The 20,761-nt window shown below is 44.1% G+C and overlaps 1 protein-coding gene across 3 annotated transcripts in view; it reads right to left on the minus strand.

Annotated features, from left to right (window-relative positions):
* The window catches only part of eva1ba (eva-1 homolog Ba (C. elegans)), a 44,085-nt gene continuing 23,324 nt past the window's right edge, over positions 1–20,761 (minus strand). The window contains exons 1-4 of one of the 3 annotated variants that reach the window (XM_079503189.1): positions 16,220–16,384; positions 4,006–4,168; positions 1,952–2,047; positions 1–1,825 (exon numbers count right to left, since the gene is read on the minus strand). In XM_079503189.1, the coding sequence (XP_079359315.1) occupies positions 1,377–1,825; positions 1,952–2,018 (516 nt within the window). In that variant the 5' untranslated portion in view covers positions 2,019–2,047; positions 4,006–4,168; positions 16,220–16,384 and the 3' untranslated portion in view covers positions 1–1,376. Of the gene's footprint in view, positions 1,826–1,951; positions 2,048–4,005; positions 4,169–16,091; positions 16,385–20,761 lie in introns of those variants that run through there. The other 2 variants (XM_079503187.1, XM_079503188.1) reach the window with 2 other exon arrangements.

Below are 20,761 nucleotides of genomic sequence, written 5' to 3' on the forward strand. Positions count from 1 at the left end.
TTGTATGGCTTTATTGAAGTGCCAAGACTTTATTCTTTTACAACTCTGCAGAGCAGAGGAACACCATAACACTGCACCATTGACTGACGTGTGATCACATCCAATACAAACAGTGCCCAAATTGAGCAATTCATCAAGGTTCTACAGTAACATGTCTCGGTTGGCAGCCAAATGTTGAATCTGAACCTTTTCCTCCCCCTACAGCAGGGAAGGAAATGAGTTTCTTTATGAGTTACACCAGCCACTGTGTTATCTAGATATGTGCATCATATCTTCCTTTTATGGCCCTGCAGACAGCATCCAGTTGGGGTTTGTAAAAACATTTATCGTCACAAAAAGAACCCAGATTAGAATTTCCAGACATTTTATTATAAAACAATATCTCTTTAACCTTTCAAGGCACACCTGGGAGTGATTGACCATGAATGACAATTAACAATGGGTGACCTTTACATTAGGTCATTATTTGCCATTATGTTCTATTGTACATAAACGCACGGTAAGCATCTTATTAAAATTCTTGTATCCGGACGATCCAAATTCACGGCCTTAGGATACAAGAAGCTCTGTTGTGTGCATGTTCTTGAGAGGCCAGTATCAGGAAGGGAAACATCCATAAATTACTTTTAGTTTAATACTTTAATTCAGTCATTTCCCTCAGTGGAATTTTCTCTCTGAAAATAGAACCAATGTATCCTCAACGTAGAGAATCCAATTTTAAATGTCATGAAGTTACGAGAAAGATGACCCCATAAATCTGTCAATATTTCCGTGCATAAGCAATGTCATTTTCTTCATGGACCCCTAAGGGGTTTTATGCTGGTGAAATTGCTTGTGTATTAGAGATACAGTATATCCCCTTTGTAGAATCACAAGCGATGAGGAGAATAATCTCTAATACAAAGGGAATGACTTTCCACAGAAAAATACTTGGTCCCCATTACTGAACTTCTGCTATTACATATTACAGTACATATAAATTCTCTGTCTTTGTGCTTCTTTCATTAAGCGCATACATTCTACCTACCATATCCTCGCTTTGAACATAATCAAAGCCACACATTCATACTGCATCTTTACCACAGGAGCAAACTTACAGTTCTTGGTGTGGTGTTGTTCCCTTCAGTCAGGAAAAGCAACAAATTGCTGCTTTGGAAGTGCAATATCACACAGTTCAGTTCTGTCATAGACGAGCAATTATCAGGTGTTTCCTGTTTACAATGCTACTGCATTGTATTTGACACATGTTCAAGTCTGCCTGTCACACTTCAAGGCACACTGGACCCACCTAAAAGGTCATTGCGGGAGTCTCATAGGGTCACAGTGCTTAATGTCCATACAGTGGTGCCCAGACTGTATTCGTCCATTAGTTTGTATTAGTAGTAATGCACTCGTCCAATTGTCCCTGTTCCACTCCCCAGAATATCAGGCTGGCCGTTTCTCCAGATCTCACGTATGATTCGCTCCCTCTCCTCCAATCGTTGGGCTCGCTCCAGCTCCTCGGCCGATGTGAACACGTTGACACTCAACGTCCCGTCTGATTGGCTGTGGTGGTTGCCGACGGGTATCTCCGTGCTGGTGGTGGTGGTGTTGGTGGTTGTCAGGGGAGCGGGTGCTTCAACATCGTTCCCCTCTTCATCCTCATCGTCCTCGCTCTCATCGTCATCGTCCTCGCTGATGTCCTTTAGGTGTTTCTTCTCTGGAGTGGGTGGGGCAATGTTGGTGCGTGGTTTGCAGGAAATGCGAATGACCAGCAGGCATAGGGTCAGCACCAGGCCGAAACACACACCGATCACAAAGTAAAGGCCAAAGCTTTCTGGATTGGCTACAAGGAAGAAGAGAGTGAAAATTAACTGTAAATGTGTCAGTTACTGTGTCATTCAGATTAATTTGGTTCACCAATACAGATCAATACACATGATGATTTACAGACATGCTGCACATGACTGACCTTTGATGTGTGCATATGCAGCAATGCTGTTGCTCAAAAGGTCCATCTCTTGCCTCTTAAGATCCATGTCGGCTGCTGACTTCTCCTCTCTCACGCCTAGAAAAACAAGACACCAGCTCAGATCTGGACACAAACACTGCGCAAGGGTCTAACAGGCTAGCGTGGAGTAAACGTCAAGCAAGTCAACAACAGACAAACAAAAGACAAGACCTTCAACCAGTGTGCTAGCAGGTGTTGTATGCTCCCTGGCTCTTCACCATGCGGTTCAAGTGTTCTATGGCTGCCCCACTCTGTGCTGCTCTTGCGTGCCAAACCCACTGACCACAGCACTTCTTCATATGCCTTTGGCTGGGTGGGATGTGGCCTTCTAAAGTCAAACAAAAGCTTCTCTGTGTCCTCCTTAGACACCAGTTCCAACTGGGATCATCATTACACAGTTGGCACATGGCGCCCGCACTCGCCTTCTCTCTCTCCCCTGAACTACGACAGGACTCGCCAGAGAGGTCAGAAAGGTCAAACTATCCCGGTAGTCAATGAGGAGTGCTTCCTGCATGATGTGGAGGATCCCAGACCAAATGGCTAAAGTCCAGAGGCAAGGGACACTGTGTTGTGTACCTGTATGTGTTGTTTACACTATATGTCACTCACGTCTAGTCAGTCGTAGACCTACGTGGGTTCAACACTGGTGACGCAGGTTTGAATCCTTCCTTACTTGCTTCCTGTACTTCCGTGTTACTATTGTGTTGCCGACCTGGTCATGACTTCTCAAGACTCCTGAGGAAGTCTCACATTTCCCTGCGAGAAAAATAAAAGACCCTGCACAGCCACACCCCAGATGGGACACGGAGACAGCTGGATCTTTCTCCAACATTTCCAGTCTGTCTTTTGTTTTCAGACAATTTTGTTTAAGCGAGCCCCTATGTTACATCCCTGCTACCACATGCGGTAGCCTTTGTCCCCCCGGGGAGCCAAGCTGTTTCCAATCTGAGTGAAGGGTTCATTGGATTTGCCTGCGTGGAACACTCCAGCCAAGGGTCACAGTGGTCCTGGTCGGTCTTTACTGTGTTGCACTTCCTTCCTCCGCTACCCACCACCACCCTCGTCAGCCTCACGGCCTTTTCCTGCTGACTCTGGCTTTTCTAGGCTGTTTTGCAATTGTTTTTCCTGCACTCCCTCACTCCTCCCTGCCTGGCTTGATGACATCATGGCATGGCCACATGGCTTGAGGGCACATGTGAGTGTTGATAGCAACACAGCCGGGGTCCAACACATAAAGGAGGGACCTTGAACTCGTCTAATGTGTATGCTGTGTCAGCGCCAATTTTAAGCTCAAGATTAAACATGTGCTTTGTGTTACACTCCTCCTCAGTGGGGGGATAAAAGAAAAACCTAAAAACAAAACAACAAAAAAACTTTTTTGTTCAACTGGGAATAGATGATCAGCTCTGAAGCAGTCTTGTTTCTAACCTGTGCATTGCTCTCATGATAAGTCGAACCACATGTTGTGATGCCTGCACATACCGGCGTAGATCATATGGATACCCTCAAATTGCACAAACCACATGTTTACGTTATCATTTACTTCAAAATTGCACCCACTGATAACCTCAGTCTCTCCGATTTCTATCCTGACGCAAATGCCGCCTTATTAATAAGCACTTATCATGTGTATTTGTTGATGCAGCATTTGCCAAATCTCACATCTAGATCCACACACATGCAAGCCATATGCAGTAAAGAGGCTCACTGAATAAGCCTTAAAAGCAAAGCCAACATTCTACTCCTGTAAAATAAACCAATGTATACTAAGACATATATACTGTAGCTATATACATGTTTAACCACTTTAACCCTAATGTCCTTACTCTGGCAATGTCATAGGTGAACATTCTGAAAATCTCACAATGCGTCACAATTCAACGCTGTGTGAGCTTGTAGATTGGCTACGTTTTGCTAAAAGATTTGCTGTAGATGGAAAAGAGGCATAGACCATTAGGGGAACCTGGACAACTAAGTATCTATACATAGGGCTTGCATTAAGTAGTTCAACTTACCAGGAAATTAAGATGTGTAATCAAGCTCCTCAGTTCCAGTTCATAGTGCTATGGAAAGTTGTAGATGGATGATGAAGCTTGTCTCTTTATCTCTCACTCACTGTCTCTTTGGATCAATTCCCGTGAGCTTTGGTCCTCAGACCAAACAGTTCATTTCGCCACCCTAAGACAAGAGCAAACACACACACACACACACACACACACACACACACACACACACACACACACACACACACACACACACACACACACACACGCAGAGAGAGAGAGAGAAAGAGGGAGACACAGACACACACAAAGACGTCAGGCTACATTAGATCCAAACCCAGTGAGGCGTTTGTTATGCAAACAATGACAGGCCTTTTGCAGTTGCCGCTGGATACACTGTTGAGCAGGAGACTGGAGGAAGGATTTCAGCTTTCAGCAGTTTCACAGTCCTGTCTTGCATATGTAGAAATACAGACGTGTCTGAACAATGTGTATAGCACTATCAAAAAGTGAGAATAATAGGCATTATATTATCCCATCATTCACTGTATCTGGCCATTGTTAACACTGGCACAAAAGCATGATAAATGAAGAGAAACAAATGGTGACATTTCCACGTAGATGCAAAATACGTTGCATATCTGACTTGATAGGTTGTTTGTGACACATGACAAGAGATAGCCCGATACTTTCTCCCCCATTTATATTGGCGGCAGCCCTCAGGGGGGCCACCAGGGGGCACAATTTTAAAGGAGAAGGAACTCTTTTTTATTACATTTTAATCAATCAATCAATACATACTATTTATTATACACTATCTATCTATCTATCTATCTATCTATCTATCTATCTATCTATCTATCTATCTATCTATCTAGCTATCTATCTATCTTTCTTCACAATACATGGAGGCCAGAGGATATGGCTATTTGGGGGTCCTTGGCATGGAAAAGTTTGGGAACAGTGCGCTAAACCAGAGCTTCTCTTCTTGCTGAAAGTTAGCACATTACATGCCAGGTGGGGATCGAGGGCCGTTGAAAAATGCTGTGCTGCGTGATTCGCTAATTCTCCCCCTGTTTAGGAAAAAGCCCCTGTGCCAGCTTGAGTTGGTTTAGCAGAGCCCCTGTGCTTTCCAGTGCAGATTTTGATCTTGCTGACTTTTGGCAGACCCTATGTACACTACACTGATACAGTGCTGGACTACCACTGGGGGGGTGACAGAGCTGTCGCTATGGAGACAGCTTCCCCCCCCCCAGTCCAGTCCAGTCCAGTCCCCCACCCCCCCGCCCAGTCCCCATAGGAGAGAGATGACAGCTCTTTTGTTTCTGGTCACTGCGACAGGGGATGCGTCTATACACTGTCTTCCTGTTGAGCTTCCTTCCTTCCTTTTCAATTATGGACACGGTCATCTCCTCCGTGCCACGGTGCCAAATCTTGTCATATCCAAGCACTGCAGCATGAAAGGAGCACGGACGCTTTCAATGAGATATTTAGTTTTTGTCTCCAGGGTAATAAAGTGAAAGGCTCGGATGACCACAGTTCTCCAAGCCAAGGTCAAAGCTAATGATTGGACAACTAACTGGTCTTTTCTCAGACTGGAATGCAGCAAACCTGAGCTCATCATGACTCAGGCATCCGTTGCTGGTGGTTAATGTCAACTGGAGACCTGTTTAAGGCCTATGTAAACACTAATTAGCCTGCCCTGTTGTTTTGTTGTGTTTTTGTTGTACCTCATGGAGGAAATTATTAGCAGACCTCCTCGTCCCCAGCCACGCACAATCCCATGACTCAACCTTCAGCTCTTTTCTCCAAGTTACTCAATTTGCTTGCTTTGTTGAACTAGACCCCCCATTTACAAAAGACTAAGATATTTAATTTAAAAGATTTTGATTAATCCTACTGCCCAACCATATTTTGCTCAAAGTGGATGATACATAAAATAAATGTTTTGACTGCAGGCAGAACGAGGCAGCTAGTGTACTCATACTGTATGCTCAGCAGTGGGAGTGATCATGTACACAGCAAACCTTAAATCACGGTTGCTTGGCTCCAAAAATGGACACGTCTTTCAAAACAACAGTGTATATAGCAGAGTAAGCAGACCATGCAGATTATGTCCAGCACCTTGATAAACATAAAAACAAAACAAAACCTTCTAATCTACAATCAGTCAGTCAGTCAGTCAGAGACCCCCCCCCCCCCTATTTTGCCAAAATCAATAGTGCCTGTACGTCAATGCTAACACATACATTTGAGGAGTCTGTAGACAACCACATTTCCTATGATACACATACCCCTGCCCACTTTGACAGACTCATGGAATGGCTTAGGGTCGACGACAGAGTACAGCATCTTGCAATGGGTCTGGTCCACAAGATTCGATACTCCACCAAGATACCCACGTACCTGTCTAGATACTTCCTTAATGTTAACGAAGTCCACACCCACAACACCAGAGGGAGTGCAACGAACCATGTACAACCCAGATTCGGCACAAACAAGGGACTAAATTATTTTCCCTCCTATGCCACCAAAATGTGGAACGCCCTACCAACAGTCATTAAGACATGCAAATCCCTTGACTCCTTCAAAACCGCTCTCAAAGGGCACCTACGGATGGCTGCAATTCGAAACTGGCCCCCGTAAAATCTGAATCCCCCCCCCACCTGACAGTAAGGAGTTTCACAGGGAAGGTATAACAGTACCTCCCTGCTGAACAGGTACCTCACTAGTGTAGCAATGGAGAACATCCACCTCTGCTGGCTTCCCACCAGCGAACACGGACAACTGTGTTCGCTGGAGCGCCCGACCATGCCGGAGGAACCACGGAGGAATCAAAACCCAGGACAGTTTTACATCAACGTATCTATTTTACGAGGAAATCGACATAGGGCTCCATCTTGCGCCACCCTTATCCCTTATCCCTAAACTAATTTGCCATTTTTTACTATTTTGAAAATAATTTGATCTACATCTACATGTTGTGAGCTTGTAGATCAGCTATTTGAACTATTGTAAAAGGTTTTTTTAAAATAGAAAAAATGGCGAATACGTTTAGGGATAAGGGGTAATGTTTGTCTTTAGTTCAAAGTTTGTTTAGTAAACGCAAAAGTATATTATATTAATTTCTGTCAGGACATTGAGGACAACTAATTAAATGATAAAGGACAACTCATGAAGGGACTCCGAATCCCCAGTACATCAAAGACAATCCTAAATGACAGGTGGTAGCTGAGTGGCGGGTGAGCAGCAACTTTAAAGCAGAAGCAGCAGCAAGCGTCAGCACTGCGTAGACGCAGTAGGCAGCTGCTAAAGGCAAGCAAGGAATGAGCAATGCAACTTCTCCATTTAAATAGGGTGTTCTATAATGAGTATGTGATTGGTTGAGAATAGTTCAAGCATGGAGCTGAGACCGACCGATGGTCGGCCAGCAGAAACAGCACTGATCGAGTTCCCTGACAAAACTTGCTCTGTGCATGGACACCTGACGGGCCCAGGTGTCAATCTGTATCTTATATAAGCCTAATATTGTTACACTAACTCTACTAGTGTTGTTACTTATTCTGTACTTCTTTGGTCTCTACCCTTTCCTGTATTTCTTTTGTTTCATGCATACTTTGGTATACTGCTATGAAAACTGAATTTGTCTGTCTGTCTGTCTGTCTGTCTGTCTGTCTGTCTGTCTGTCTGTGTAAATGACCATCATGACTTTTCACAGCCATTTGTGTCACATGTCACATGACAGTGCCTGTCATCTACGTAAGGAAGGCATGGGGAGGCCATTTGTGTCACATGTCACATGACAGTGCCTGTCATCTACGTCAAGACAGTCCTTGATCTACGTAAGGAAGGCAGGGGAAGCCATTTGTGTCACATGTCACATGACAGCGCCTGTCAGCTACGTAAGGAAGGACCAGTGAGATTACCACCAGAGCTTGTAGATTGTCTATTTTCTTCAATTTGGCACAACACAGTCATTCAACAAAGTATATAAAATATGACATTAATGTATGAAAAATGGTCAGATATAAGGTACAATGTTTCTGCTCGATAGCAGTGATATGAAAGGGCAGAGTAGGAATTGTAATCTCATTGATGCCAGGATAAACACAGCATGGTGTCATGTGGCCTGAGAAGAGGACAGGCACTATTTCTGACTGAGTATTGTTTGCTTTGGTTTGGAGGAGTGGAGCCAAATGTGGAGCAGAAACCCCAAACTATCACGTTGTGTTGATATTTCTGTTGTCATCCACTTGAAGAAGACCACAATGGCCCTTCCTTTCCACAAAGGTTTGTCCCTTTCCGCAATGGACAGTCTTTTAGTCGCCAGCTCCATGCCGACGCCCTTATACAAGTAAAGATTATTATCTGAATTGCCTGGAATAGGCACACCATTATCATCTCATAAGCAAAGATGACTGAATTGTCTGCTGTCTGTGGAGCCTACTTGTAGCAGCTGATTTATCAACCGCATACTGACAGGGGCCAACCTCTGAAGCAAGAGCAACCACGGGTCGCCACTGAACAGAAGCCCTTATTTTCCCGCAATGCTTGCTGGGTGGCAGTAATAAATGTTGTCTAAACTATCTCAACCACACGACTCCTCATCCAGACTGAAGGAATAAGTTGCAACGCGTGAGAAGACTTTATTTCAGGACTTAAGACATACCGTAGTTAAGTTACGGAACGAAGATGAAAAAGACAAGGGAGCGAGTCAGCCTTATTTACTTATTGTAATGACATACATTGAACCACAGAGGGGAAGGAATATTTTTGATACCTAGAATTTCAATGCAGCCACAAGAATTCCTGGCACACTGGACTGTCGTTCTGCGGTGTGCCTGGCACACGGCTTCAGAGAACAAAAAAAGGGCCAGATTTGGATTTAATCACATTTCATTGTTTTTATACACAGCTCTGGTGAGGGAGATCACAGAGCCCATTCCTTAGACTGAAAAATAAGGACAATTTATAGAATTGATCAACTCTGCTCTTAACTATGTTCATTAAAATGTTACCGTTTCCTCTGATTTTGTTGCTGCTAACTGAGAGAAAATCTGTCTGAACTTAATGACGCATGACATCAAAAAAGCCAATCTGGGTAATGTATTCACTATTTGCAGCCTACCGAGTTCGTTCTAAAACTCAACATGTTCCAGTTGAATAAATATTCTGAGTTCAAATTAGTTACTGAAATCTCCTTTTTCAAATGGTTTCTATGGCATTCTCTCAGTAGCTGAATAAAAGTCTAATGGCTACTCCCAATGGTGATTGTAACAGATTGTATGTATTTCAATCTGTATCACATACGTTTCTTTTGGATATCCCTTGCAGTACAATTTTTGATTTAAAAGGCTTCTGCAAGAACATTTTGACCGTTCAGCTATAACCAAGCCAAAATATGGTCTCCGGGGCATTTTACCGGCCAACCACGATCACCTGACCACCAGCCCAGGCAGAACAGTGTAAGGTTCAGGCCAAAGGGAAAAAAAGGTTGATGGAACTTCAAGCTCTCCCCAAAATCCACAGAGGTGCACGCGGTAACTTTCCACCCGATAAACACTGACACGTTTCCAAACAGTTCTCTGTTCGTGGTGCCTGTGAAAGCATTCAGGGGGGTTGCATCTGGTTAAGGTATTTTCTCCTATACGGCACAACAGGCCTTCTGAATGTTGGAAAGGGCTTTAATTTAGAGAAAAGAGAGTGCATTTCTTGTGTTTCTCTTCCACATGAGATCCTAGGGATCAAGCTGTGCTCAAGTGTTAATGTTGCTTTCCCTTTGTCAAGGTCTGCCAGGGTCTCCGACTGAGAGGGTACTTGTTGCATTTGGAGGGGGCCCAGTCAGACATGTGGTTGCCATCAGGTTTAGTGACACGGTGCATCAGGTAAAGATGACCCCAGATCAAGTACGGTAGTATATTGTCACTGTTGGGTGGAAACCTTGTATGTCCAACGGGTTACTTTTCAGGAAATATTATGGAAAAATAGACCCTGTGTTCCAAAGTATGTTATGATCACACAATCATACATAGTACAGTATGTTATTATTCACCCACAAAATCTTGTTTTTTTAAACCCAGACTTATTACTTTCACTTTAAAACTGAAACGAAAATAGCCGATCTGTTGCAAGCTTGCATATTGGCTATTTTCACTACTATTGCACGACACTCTTGACACTCAGTCATGACCAAGTTGGGCTGAAAGTTAAAACATGAAGATACAAGGTTTCTGCCCGACAACAACGGTATTATACTAAAAAAAACTTTCAAGGGTTGTTTTTGTTTTAGCACAAAAGGTTAGACAGTAAGAGGTATTGGGCCAGGATAGCACTCTGTGGCATTCCACATGCTGCACTGCATGATGATGCAGTTCCCTTCCACCTTGCTTGTTACTCCCAGCAGATTAAAACAAATGTGAATGGCATTGAATTATTTGTTGTGCCAGTCAGAGTTATCTTCCAGCTTGAAGTACTCCATCAACAACGTTACAAAACAGTGTTCATACTTCAAAAACCAACTACCACGTAGCCGTCTTCCAAAAACAGCTCAAATGAAAAATAATGTTTTGTATACCTCTGCTTTGATTAAACTTTGTTTCACACATTGGTCAAACTTTGACATTCTCATTCCATTAAGGCTAGCGATATAATCTTATCCAAACTCACAGTCTTGCATATTTTTCAGTTGAAAGAGAAAAAGCTTTCTTTTCCATGAACTTTTACATGCTCTGTTTAGCTTTAGGCATAGACTATTTGACAGAGAGACAATGAACAACAGGTTTACTGCATCGCAGCACTCAACAATACCAGGAGTGAGCACAAAACACTCATAAATCAAATCACATGTGCATTCACCACTGACTATTTCACTTTAAACCTTACACTTTTCACAAAAATAGAAGTTATGTCACAATGATATGGTATCCGTCCTGACGCCAGCCTGATTCAACAGAGCCTCCATGCTTTTTAAGGGAATGTAACTGCAACCCATGACCAAATAAAATGGGTATCCTTGTGCCATAAAAAATGCAAACTAGAGAGACTTGTCCCATGAGAAGCACTTTTTGTGGGTTATGGTAGGTAATGGGAGGGTAATGGAGATAGCGGACTGGGCTTTGGGGTGGGTGGGACGGGTAATAGTGCCCAGATGTGTACTGATGGGAGACAGAGAATGCTTTAGTATGTAAATCAACAAAAGATAGCACATGTCCTTTCCTCATATTGACTTTATCACACACGGTTTATCCGATTGTCCATTAGAAGCAACACCCCGGGCAGCGGGGACAGGAATGGGAACAAAAGTTCATGTGTGTTGACCTTTATTAGTTTTGTGTAGCCAGATGTATTGGAGGTCCCCACCTACACAGGACATCTGGTGACATCGACAACGGCAGGGAAAAAGGCTGCTCGGGTGGCGCAGTGGTAAAGTAACTGCACACGACCGTGGAGGTTGTGGGTTCAAATCCACCGTGGTGCACCCGGCTTTGTCAAGTGTCTAGGCGGCCATGTTCGGTGGAGGGAAACCGGACGGGAGGGTGTCACTGCATGTATTCCTACGGGCTGGGGTCGGCACCTATGTCAGCAGGGCCGGCTGGACGGGGGGGATAGGACGAGGGCCCTGTGTCCTCCCGGTGGGGGCTCCTCACTGGTAGGTGAGTCAGTAGGATACAACAGCAGTGAAAACACAGAAATGTGTGTGGGGAGAGAATCAATTGGCATGACAAAGAAAAAGGGAAAAAAGCAACAAAATAAAGGCCGCTAACAAACCTATTCCTGATGCCATTCCAATATGAGGGACCTGCAATAGTTATTTTTCAAATCTCTGTATTCTTTCCATGCAGTTTTAGCCCCTATATTGATGTCACCAGACGTATACTAATCAGATCACCAGAATTTCTACACAGCGGAAAGCTTGGTTTTAGTTCCAAATTGACCAGTGTGAGAGTCCAATCCAATCATTTGCATACACAAATGCGTGCACTGTTCCATGTATCTACTCAGAGAGAGTCAGACCCTGACCGGATTAGCAACCTGCAAAGTGACTTGATCAGAGTCTACGCGAGACTGGATATTTATTGGTGATCATGTGTGTGCAAACTGTGCATGTGGCTTCATTGGTGTCATTCTGTTTGTGCCTCTGTGTGTGTGTGCCTGTGTGTGTGTGTGTGTGTGCCTGTGTGTGTGCCTGTGTGTGTGTGTGTGCCTGTGTGTGTGTGTGTGCGTGTGTGCGTCTGCGTGCGTGTCTGCGTGCGTGTCTGCGTGCGTGCGTGCGTGCGAGTGCGTGTGCGCACGTGTTGTGTGCATATTTGTGCACACTGTGAGTGAGAGATATTCCGCATAGCACAGTTACAGCACAGATGTATCCTGAACACCAAAGTACAAGAATAGAGCAGTGATGTCATCTCCGTCAGATCAACCTGGGCCTGGCACACACACACCACATACTGTATTCATTACTCAAACACTGCTGATTACTCTGTGACATAAAACACATGTTTGGCGTTTGCATGGTTGGGTGGGCAGCGTCACCGCTGTCCCATTCTCAGACTGTGTTACCTCTGGCAGATGAAGGCTTTCCAGAAACCACTATTGGTTGATGTGAATGGAGTGTACTCAGTGAACATATCCACAGTCAAAGGTTTGTCAAAGTGTTTCCACTTGAAGCCACATTTATATTTCATCGTACGATCATGTCGTTCGCCAAGAATAGCCGATCTATAAGCTCACAACACCTCACATCACGACACGCAACAACAGACAGAATATACATTATTACTGTCCTATCCCACAACCAACAGCAGTGAGTGCCTAACAAAACTACAGTACACCACAAAAATTCTGTGGGTCTATTTTTATACTCGCATATTTAAATGAATTACATTTTGTGTGTTGCAGTGTGGAGCTCTCCAGTGCTAGTGGTTGTTGTGGGTCTCTGTATCTATGGTACTATTGTTACCAGTCTGTAGGCCTATTTATAACTTTAATGCTGTCCAGTTACATTTGGAAATAAATCACAGTTCTTGTTTTTCCTAACTTAATAGAGAACTAAATGGGCACATTTTATCATATCTGGACATTTTAGATATACTTTCAGGTAAGTCAACCACTTACTACAGTAATACTCTCCTGTCACTCTAAACTCACTGGCACAACGTTGTATTGTATTGGTCCCACGTGTGACACCCCACCCATGTGGTGTGGTGCCTAAGTAAGCTAAAACAAACCCTGATAAGTATTTTGCAAAGACTATTTGACCCTGCTTTGTTGCATTCTTTTGTTGGATTTTATTTCCCAATAGCCTAGCTGCCATGTGTAAATAGCCATGCAGAGTTTAAACAAATTCAAAGTCCAGTCCATTCTGTAGCTTATGCTATGTTCTTGGAAGCTTTTGAAGGTCTGAATATGTGTATATTTGTGTACGTGTGTGTGTGTGTGTGTGTGTGTGTGTGTGTGTGTGTGTGTGTGTGTGTGTGTGTGTGTGTGTGTGTGTGTGCGCGCGCGCGCGCGCGCACGCACGCCCGTGCGTGTGTCCAGGGAAAGAAGAGAAGCTTATTCAAACCCTTCAGACTTAGCATGTCAAACATCATCCAAAGCCAGTAGAGTCGAGTTCCTGGGCCATTCAGAGCCCCTACTAGACAGCAGTAAGCCTTAAGTCCAGTAAGACTGCGGTGGTTTGTGGGAGTCTTGCTAAACACAGTTTCATAGACATATCACTCAACCCTCTCTATTTCTCAAATTACTATAAAACCCTGTTGCTTGCGTTATGCTGTTGGAGATTACAGCAGTCGTAGGCAGCTCATAACCTTTTGTCTATCCAAACACTAATATAGACCTATTCACAACTCTACAGTATTTCTAGTCTTCAATGGTAGGGCAGCCAAGTCGCTACGGACCCCGCGCTACATGAAGGTCAGACAGTGTTGAGGTGTTTTAACGCGAAAAATTTAGTTTGCCCCAAGGGCAAACTCTTTTTTTCCGCACTGTGGCCCATCTGGAGAACTATATATTCAGGTGTCTCACACAAAAAACTTGTAAAAGTGTCTAATGAATACAGTGTTTTTTAATGCAACAAAGAGGGTGAACTGTATGTTCACACAACATGCATAGATTAAGGGTGTGTATGACTTGAGTTCTGTATCTCCCTTGGTTTGGCAACATTTGACAGTGAGTCCCAGAGGAGGCTCCAGTGCATTGTTCATAAGGGTTACAAGATTACAGGTTGCTCTCTCTCCCCACTGGAAACCACATCTACACCTTAAAAAGAGCTCACTAACCACTCCCATAAACTTTTCTTGTTGCTGCATTATAAATCTCAGGCTACAAAAAAAACACATTTAAGATTTTTTTCCTTCTTCTTTTTTTGTCTAAAATGCAACTGCTAATGTATAGGCTACATATTATGTAGACCATAAGACCTGACTACCATTTCTTGCATGAGCTTGTGAAGGTGTTAATACTATGTGCTGGTCTGTCCTGTATGAAGCAGAGTTTACATCTTGTATTGAAAGTTGCATAGTGGTAGTCTGTTCCATAGGAGTTTAGGCAAGCGTTTCAAATCGGGGATTGGCCTATGACCCAACGGGTACAGAGAGTTTGTAAACCAACATCCCCAGGACAGATAAGGCAGGCCCACTGATAAACGTGGCGGTGGGGCTTTGGGGAGAAAAGAAAGTTTGCTCGGGTATGAATAGCCAGGAGAGGTCATACACAAGTCAACTGTCCCCAAACAGCCTTGAAGGGATAAGTTACAAAAGCCTTCACACTTATCCTGCTATCTGGGGTTTTATCTGACTGACTGGTGAGGCAGCTAAAGAGCCTTCCCACTCCAATAATGTTAATTAAAGGAGACCCCTGGGCCATATCTCTCTCTCCCTCTCTATCTGATAAGAGGTGTTTACCATAGCAGCCCGGTGAAGAGTGAACCATGGGAGCTGAAGCATATGGTTAATTGGGTTCTAGTGTGAAGGTGTGAATTAGCCATTGCATGCGTGCGTGTGTCCATGCACACATGCGCGTGCGAGACATACACAGACGCAGAGGGAAAGACAAATAGAGAGGGAACCTTTGTTGCATGCTGATGATTTGTATGCATGCCTATTGTATAAATGTGTTCTTTTAGGATAATGTGTTGTTCTTGCTTCCACTAATAGAACTGCTGGATGTATACTGTATATATACTCATGCTGGGGGAAAACTGCAGGGATTCTCTTGTGACAACAGACTGTTGACTATTCCTGTAAAAGAACTACAGAATGCAACAGGATGTTTGCTTTTATTGCAACAGCCTATTAATCATTGCAAGGTTAGCCAACATACAGCTGCACAGGAAGACTGGACCTAGGCTGACCCCCCACCCCACTCAACTGCATGGGCTGTATCTCCTCTCTGACACTGGCTCATCATATACTGTACAGAACATGCTACACACAAACTGCACAGATGTCCCGTTAATGTTTGGATGATTAAGAACAGAAAGTTCAGTTTGGAACCAGGGCCCATTAAAAACACTTTGCAAAGGTGTTGGGAAATTAAACACTTTGTAAAACTGTTATCAAGGAGTGAAGAGAGAACCCCATGAGCAGCCTATCCTCCAGCAAGTATCACCATGTTCGTCTCTTTCCAATGTCAATTGTGTCCTTTAGATGAGATGTAAACACACTATTTTAAGCGAGTGGAAACACAAGCTTGGTTCTCATATAAAACAAATAATAAATACACTAAGAGCCACTCATATTTCACGTAAATGGACGTCGACTTCAATGGACAAGACTATACACCATCTGCTGCAGTTGTGTGGATGGATGCCAGCATTTGTTGTAATTTACAGCACTCCATGGATCGCCCCAAGGAACTGGCAAGCCATTCCAAATGCACGCAACCTAAATCAGATGCAATCCATCAAAGTTTTCATAAGTGCCTCAACTGCAAAACATGAAAACTTCAGACGGTTTTGGCATTGAATGAAATACTCGACTATTCTAGTAAGTAACAAACCCTCCCTCCCCCAAACACAATGTACATTGACAGAAATATATAGAGCAGCACTTTAATCACATTTTCCTTAGTGTCAGTTCACTGATGCAAACCATCACACTCACCAGTCAGTGAAGAGGTCCCTCCAAAGTCCCCCTCAGTGACATCCAAGCTGCACTGCACGTTTCAGTCAAAACACTCCTCTTCGTTCCCTCCAAAACTTTGAAAAAATAACATTACAAGCAATCCTGACCGTTTCTGTTGGTTCCCTGCTGCCGGCCGTGTTCAGGTCCTGAGGAGTGTTTTTGCGCGTGTGAGAGAGAGTGTGTGTATGTGTGAGTTTGCACACAGAGTCTGGGGAAGAGGTGGCAACTTCCTCTCAGAGTTGGAGTGAGTAACAGAGTTCTCTCTATCTCTCTCTCCCAGCCCCACTACACTAGAAGCAGGAAAGGCTGTCATACTATCCCCTTCCCAGACGGAAAACAGAGGAACAGCCTAAAATGGGCAGGCTTGGGGACGAGGGGAGGGAGGAAGGGAGGGAGTGCATGGTGGTAGTGGTAGGAGGGGGGAGCTTTCCCCTCTGTCGTTAAGGAAACAGGGAGAAAAAAAGCCAACTCTGTAGCTATAGGGGGGAGGCAAATTAGCTCACCAAGATTTTCCACATGGAATCCAACGGGATGACAAACAACACAAACAAATATGAGCATCACAGTGATGGATATTTAGTAGATGTTCTCACCAAATTGAAGAAAACATTGCTGTGTGTGTGTGTGTGTGTGTGTGTGTGTGTGTGTGTGTGTGTGTGTGTGTGTGTGTGTGTGTGTGTGTGTGTGTGTGTGCTAACACAGTATAACAATATAATACGGTATAGCAGAGGTTCTCAAACCTTTTAATTCCAATTCCCCATAACTTTGATGGAGTACAAATGGACCCGTGTGGGTCAATTTGGATCAGTGTTGCAGATCTGTAAGGGTTCCCCCTCAAGGAGGAACCCTGAGAGTCCCACTTTGACAACCATTGCTGTATACAGTAAGGGGATTTCTTTCAATGAAATGAAATGAAATCTATATTTACCCAGGGTATCTGGGCTAAGCTCAAGAACTTGTTTCCAGCCAGGCCCTGCTCATAGAACACATTTCATCGTAGTGGTTGATGCCTTGTTCAAGGGCATTTCAGCGGTGGTAATTTTAACGTGTCGGACGGCTGATTCGAACTGGGAACCTTCCGGTATCTAGACCGCGCCGCTATCCGTTCGGCCACCGCTGCCACATTGACATTGATGCAAAGGCACACTACGCTACGCTACCATCACCAAAACAACACACAGAGCATAGTAGTATGCCCTGGCATACTGTGCCGAGGAACAGTGCAAGAATTATAATAGACTGCAGACTATACTTTTGAGCCCACACAAACACATTGGACAATCAATCACTATGTGTACTCAGAAAAGATGGTATACACTATGGTTAGCCTGTGACTTATTTATAGAGGCATAATCATGTCATATTATTGATTTACAATGTGTTTTAGAGCAATACATTAAAATAATTTGCAAGTGGTTATTCAATAAGTATTTCCTTTCTGTCCAAAACTATGCATTTCAACTATGATGGGAAAATCCACTTTTTTCCCCCAGAGGAGAGCAGTCCCACACAAAACATGGTAAACATGTAATCACAATAATATGTCAACTCCCTGTAAGGAACTTGCTAATTGCTAACAGTTGCGAGCTCCGCTCAGAAACACAGCCAACGATTATGGCACACATCTTATTTTAGCCTTATGTGACATTATTACACACAATTCAGACACAGCCACAGTGCCAATGTTCTTCCATGTTTGTGCTGTTCATGTTCAAGTTCTCAGCACACTCTCCCAAGCTTGCGCCTGTCGTGTTTTGCAACCAACAGTTTTATTGCCAGGGATTCCAATGCGAGCACCCGCCGCCCTCGACCATCTGAACAGGCTCAGCTGTAAATCGTCTGGGCCACCAAGCTGAGCCTTGACCAGATTTGATTGAAGCCATACGCCTGGGCAAGCATTGTGACATTCCCCATCAACGTATGATGAGGCAAAGTTTTCACAATAATAACGGAGAAGAACAACTAAGCGCCATGGAATCAGTACTGAAAAGCTCCATTGGCTTAGTGCGTCACAGGGTTCATTTTATCCTTCCAAAGGGTCAGCATCAGTGCCAGAGCTGTTATTGTGCTACACCCTGCTGAGGCTGGAAAGGACACCTTGGTCTCTGGCCCACATATTTCACTCATTAACCAGCCCACTAGAGGGAAAACTTGAGCACCCATGAAGGACTACAAAATATTTTGGAGGTGGACACGGTTCAATTGGATTTCACTTGATTATTCCTTCCAGTGGGTCTTCTCATCGCTCCAGCTCAAACATTTTCTTTTGACAAATTTTAACTTTTCCCCAGACCATTATTAAAAAAACAATGTTGGATGCAAAACGAGAGGCATAGGAATGCGGAATCTCTCCAGTGATCCACTCTCTATCACTGTCAGTTCAATCAATGGTGCTGGAACAGAGGGTCCAGAGAATCCCAGATCCAGTTCCAGGATATGAGCTTTTTGTCAGGAGAGTTGCATCACTCATCGCATTCCTGCCTTGGATCTATTCATGGTTGGCAGATGTCCACCTGTCATTGAGGCTGATTTATATTCTGCAACCCTGGGCTGGAAGAAGGTGGGTTAGACTAGAGAAAGAACTACAGAGAGGAAGGCAGAGAAAGTAAAACTAGAAAAAGTGCTCCTCAGAGCACAGGTCTCCACAAGGTCAGGTAGGTTATCGTGGGTTATTCATGATTTGAGGCATTTTGTTCAAAACGAACCACATCCGAAATCGTTGAGAAATGACAGAGTTACCGTGTGGGGGTCCCCAGGGGGTCCCTCTACTGTACTGTACTGTACTGTACTGTACTGTACTGTACTGTACTGTCACACCCGAAATCATCATACAGTTAATCACATGACTATAGAGATAATGTGTACCGATTTGTGTCCAGCGAGCCGCCCCGCGTCTGAAACGGTCGAGAAATGACAGTTACCGTGTGGGGGTCCCCAGGGGGTCCCTCTACTGTACTGTACTGTACTGTACTGTAACACTCCAAATCATCATATATACAGTTAATATGTGTGTGTGTGTGTGTGTGTGTGTGTGTGTGTGTGTGTGTGTGTGTGTGTGTGTGTGTGTGTGTGTGTGTGTGTGTGTGTGTGTGTGTGTGTGTTAGGCTGCGTAATAGTGACACTTGATTGTGAAAAACTAGCAATTTTTGTGCTCGGAAATAGCTGTCTCAGCCAGAGACAGACCCAGAGACCCACGGACCCAGATAGCTATCTATAGGAGTGGTTGCACCACTCAAAAAAACCTCTGCCCTTTGGTGGCGCTATAGCAGGCCAATGTGAAAACTTTGGGGCAGAGGACGGTTCTGCTCTGGCATCCAGGCCAGAGACTCCAGGCCTTTCATGTCGAATGGGCCAACGGTGCCGGAGATTAGCTGTTCACAGATGGACAGACGGATGGACGGGGGGGCAAAACATAGTCTCACCAACGCCAGACAATGAGGGAGTCGATAAGCAAGACAAAGAGAAAGAGACAGGTAAAGAGAGAGTAACTGAAAGAGAAAGGGAGACTGAGGTGAGAGAGTAGTTTGACAAAAAAAAACTAAAATGGTTATTCCGAAGCACCATTGGTTTTTCGGACTAATGGTTGAATAATGGGCTGTCAAACCAATAGGCAGGCCTCCAAAAAGTGTGACCTGATGCTGTCAGGAGCCACATCACACTATGCTCTCAATGAAGACATGTTGGACAACAAAGTTATGAAAACTATTGATAATGCCTCAAGCTGAAATGAGCCACTGGAAGTGGAAGGTAGACATTTTACGATTCATAGAAAGTGACAGGGGCCTTTCTGGAGCGCCAGTGGAAAAGGATGTAACATGCTGTGAAGGCGGCGTGTGTGTGTGTGTGTGTGTGTGTGTGTGTGTGTGTGTGTGTGTGTGTGTGTGTGTGTGTGTGTGTGTGTGTGTGTGTGTGTGTGTGTGTGTGTGTGTGTGTATGCAAAGACAGCACTCATATACCAAGCACACTGCCAGGGTGAGTTAAGGTAATGCACTTCGAAAGTGTCTCCAAAGAATAAAAGGAATGAAAGCCATGTTCTGTAACCTATATTAATATTTGCAGTGCGTTCAGTTTGAGAAGGCACCGCCCACTAATTTTCAAAAGCATTACCAGAGAGAGATCCTTTGTTGTTGATCTGCACTGCGTGGGCGGGTGGATGTAAGACTGAGTGGTGGAACTGCAAAACACTTTAAAAGGCTGTGGCAGGCCAGTTAGGACGCTTCACACCATGCAACACACCACCATTCCAGCTGTAGAGAAACAAATCTAGTTCTACATTCATGCCCAACAGCGACAGAAATATGCAACATTTCCCACGTCGTGGACATGCAAACACGAAATGTGCTCATCATATTAAAATGTACAGTCCCCCCTCCCCCTCCAAAGACTGGGACTAATCTGATAATTGACTTGGCTAATGCAGTCAGTCAAGCATCAACTCCCATTCGCAAACCCTGGAGAAAAGCAAGACACCAAAATCCATCTGACCAAAAAAAAAAAAAAGCACCATGCCCAGATGAATTAGTCATGTGTACAAAATAGAACACAGAAATGGATATCACTGGAAGGATTCCTGAGGGGGGACTATAGCTTTTTCTTAAATCAGAAACACACTGAGATTTCAAACTCCAAACACGTGGTGTTAACATCTC

This window comes from Electrona antarctica, assembly GCF_951216825.1.
Source record: "Electrona antarctica genome assembly, chromosome: 6".
Taxonomy (NCBI): domain Eukaryota; kingdom Metazoa; phylum Chordata; class Actinopteri; order Myctophiformes; family Myctophidae; genus Electrona; species Electrona antarctica.